The sequence below is a fragment of the Verticillium dahliae genome, genomic scaffold, assembly GCF_000150675.1.
Source record: "Verticillium dahliae VdLs.17 supercont1.3 genomic scaffold, whole genome shotgun sequence".
Classification (NCBI taxonomy): domain Eukaryota; kingdom Fungi; phylum Ascomycota; class Sordariomycetes; order Glomerellales; family Plectosphaerellaceae; genus Verticillium; species Verticillium dahliae.
The window spans coordinates 148,246-151,331 of record NW_009276940.1 but is presented as its reverse complement, the minus strand read 5'-3'; the positions used below and the strand labels follow the sequence as shown (position 1 = coordinate 151,331).

The following is a 3,086-nucleotide window of genomic DNA, read 5'->3' as shown; positions in this document are numbered from 1 at the left end:
TTCCCATCGTCAGCATCAGGCACCAACCAGGATTATGTACCGCATCTGTGAGACTCTTACCAGCTCCGATCTCCAGGTCCGTGAACGTGGCGTCCGCACCAATACTGGTCGCCGCCGTCGCGGGATCCCATGTCAAAAAGTCCCAGGTCGGGGACCCGTCGACAGAGGAGAGCGCGGCGCCGGCGTTGGCATCTGGTAGGACACAGGCGGCAAAGGGGTCCAGGCCCTGCCACCCCTGAGGACCCGGGAGACCGATGGCTGCGATGTCATCGAGGCTTAGGATCTCCGCGGGCCAGTCAAGGGCATCACTCGGGGTCGAAGCGAACCTCGAGCTGCGAGGGCTGGTAGAAGAAGACGGTCTGGCGAACCGCCGCTGCTGCTGAGCATCCGGTGGCGGGCATTGTTGCAGAGTGTGGGCGGCCTCTTTATGAGGCCGGGAGGCGGTTCAATTCGAACGGTGTCGAAAACGCTTTGCGTACGCAATGGTACGGATGAGAGGAGGGGGGGGGGGGTTTGATGAGAGAAGGGGAGGATGTTTCGAGGGCGTTGACGTCGGGGCTTATCAGCATAAATGGGACTGGGAAGCGGCACAGCGCCATCGCGCCATCACTCGCATTCGGGCCATCCGAGACGGGCAAAAGAGGGGCTGTGACGGCACTAGTGCTGTCACGTGAAATGACTCATCGGAGATAGCCCGTTTGTGTCATAAGGCACCCGATACATACATGTCAGCACATGGCATGCAATCCCAGAAGTATCCGCTCGGCAGCATTGCCCAGGGCTGACGCGGGGGTGGAGGGACCCAAGCAAGCCAAGGCACACACTACACAAGAATCAGGATCAACCACACACCACCCACCGCCGTCCGGAATAGGCCGCCAGGTAAACTCGGACCAATACGGCATTTGTCTGCCTGATCGTGCTGACGGCTGCCTCATGCACACTTTCCCATTTGGTGATTGGCGAGACGAATTTGACGCGGGATCAAGCTGCCTTCTTCATTCTTGACGCTTGCCTTTTCGAACATATCACCAGGCACCTTCACCTCCATCTGGGAACAGCGCCAGCGGGCTGTGTTCCATCGTCGTGATCAATTCTCTACTATCAGTTGACCACCTGTCTCCTGTATTTTCTTTGTTCGAGCATCTGGCCCAACCATGGCTAGCTAATGCTCACATCTCCTGCCGCTCATGGAGTCCCTCCCACGCAGACCAAAGGCCGGGCCAGGCAATGACTCTGAGTGAATTACAGCCCTCCAAATGATCCTGCCGAATCCACTGACTGACATTTTTTGTCTTTTTCTTGTCGCTGAAGCTCAAGCTCCCCGACAGTATCACCGAGCAACCACAGCAGCCAAGATGCTGTCTCTGTCACTGAACGCCAGCGACTTAGCCGTACGAGCACGGCCAAGGTCCGCACGGGTTGCGTCACCTGCAAGAAGCGCCATGTCAAATGCGACGAGACCAAGCCGTACTGCATGAACTGCCTCAAATCACGCGGCTACTGCGAGGGCTATGTGATCAAACCGAGAAAGAAAAGGTCCAGGCCGGAGACGGCAGCCCCAATGCCAGAATCGGCCGTGAGCAAACCCGTAGACCAGGTCATGCAACTCTCTCCGAGGAGACTGCTCGAGCCCAACGTCAACACCATGGACTTTGAGACGGATCTCAACGCCCTGTATTTTGACGAGTTTGTCAGCCTCATGCGCGTCTCCATCGGCGGAGGCACCGCGGCAGGGGCCAAGCTGTGGAGGATCACGATGCCGCAGCTGGCGCGCACGAATGATACCCTTCGACACGCCGGCATCGCCATCGGGGCTCTCGCCATGTCCCATCAGATCGAGCCCATGAGTCCGACGCAGGCTCTCACGACGTTGAGTCCGCACTACCAGCACGCCGTGGCCAGCTACTGCCGGGCCCTGCGTCTACAGGGGCAGGCTTCGCCGGGGACGATTCTCCAGGACACGCTCTTCCTGTCGGTGCTCTTCATCTGTTTCGAGATTATCAGGGGCGACCGCCAGTCCGCCCTGCAGCACATCAATCATGGCTTGGCCGTGCTGTTCGCCACGGTCAGTGGCGACTACGGCGACATGTCACACCTCGCACCGAACCCGAAAGCCTTCCTCGCCGACCTCGTCGACACGTTCGCCAACCTCGCCCACCAGGCTCGCAGCGTTCTCGATGGGCGCATTGGGAGCGGGCCTTCGCTGCCGGCCCTCAACAAGGGGCTCGAGGAGAACGGCCAGACGTTTGAGGCTTTCACGCTGCTCCTGCTGCACTTGCCGAAGAGCACAGCCGAAATCGAGACGTGCCCGGCCGAGTTTCGCAACGTGGCCGAGGCCGAAGAGTACTGGGTCGCGACCCAGAGGCACGGCGCCCTCAAGGCGCCGGAAACAATGCAGATCGTCTACGACTCGGGCCTCCTGCAGTCCGAAGACGACGACGAGGTCGACCGCATCATCGTCGACCTGCTGGCGCACCCGCATCTGGACCGCGTCTGCGCCGAGGTGTTCCGCATCACGACCATCTGGGACGACGCCTTCCAGCCGCTCTACCGCCGGCTCATGCTCGCGGGCACGGCCGACCGGGACAGCTACCTCCGCGCGCTGCACCTGCGGCTCATGTTCCTCATTGTGCACTTCATGTCGAAGCTGCCGCTGCTCGGCGACCACCGCACGGCGGAGGCGCTGACGCCCGTGTGCCGCGAGATGAACTCGCTGCTCGAGACGAGCCTGCGGACGCTGCACCTCGGTTTCACGACGCCGGCGCACCGCGTGTCGCTCGACGGCGGCATCACGTGGCAGCTGTCGATCGTGGCGCTCTACTGCCGCGACCCGCTCGTGCGCGAGGACGCCATCCGCATCATGGAGCGCTACCCACGCCGCGAGGGGCTCTGGGACACGCGCATCTTTGTCGCCGTGGCGCAGCGCAACCGCATGATTGAGAAGATGAACGCCGAGCACGGCACGCCCCAGCAGCAGTGGCTGCGACTGTGGCGGCGCGAGTTCCTGCTCGAGGACGCCGGCAACCGCATCCTCATGCGGCACATGGCCTGGGACGAGGCGCGCGGCGGCTGGGAGCTCATGA

General features: G+C 61.7%; 2 protein-coding genes across 2 annotated transcripts in view; one reads left to right on the top strand and one right to left on the bottom strand.

The window, feature by feature from the left end:
* Positions 1 to 387, bottom strand: part of VDAG_01691 (uncharacterized protein) — a gene marked incomplete at both ends in the record, with an annotated part of 836 nt that extends 449 nt beyond the window's left edge. The window contains 2 exons of the mRNA XM_009657720.1: positions 41 to 192; positions 327 to 387. Coding sequence (XP_009656015.1) covers positions 41 to 192; positions 327 to 387 — 213 coding nt within the window. The remainder of the gene's footprint in view (positions 1 to 40; positions 193 to 326) is intronic.
* Positions 388 to 735: 348 nt separating this feature from the next.
* The window catches only part of VDAG_01690 (C6 zinc finger domain-containing protein), a gene marked incomplete at both ends in the record, with an annotated part of 2,756 nt that continues 405 nt past the window's right edge, over positions 736 to 3,086 (top strand). Inside the window, 2 exons of the mRNA XM_009657719.1 lie at positions 736 to 882; positions 1,385 to 2,917. Of these exons, the coding sequence (XP_009656014.1) occupies positions 736 to 882; positions 1,385 to 2,917 (1,680 nt within the window). The remainder of the gene's footprint in view (positions 883 to 1,384; positions 2,918 to 3,086) is intronic.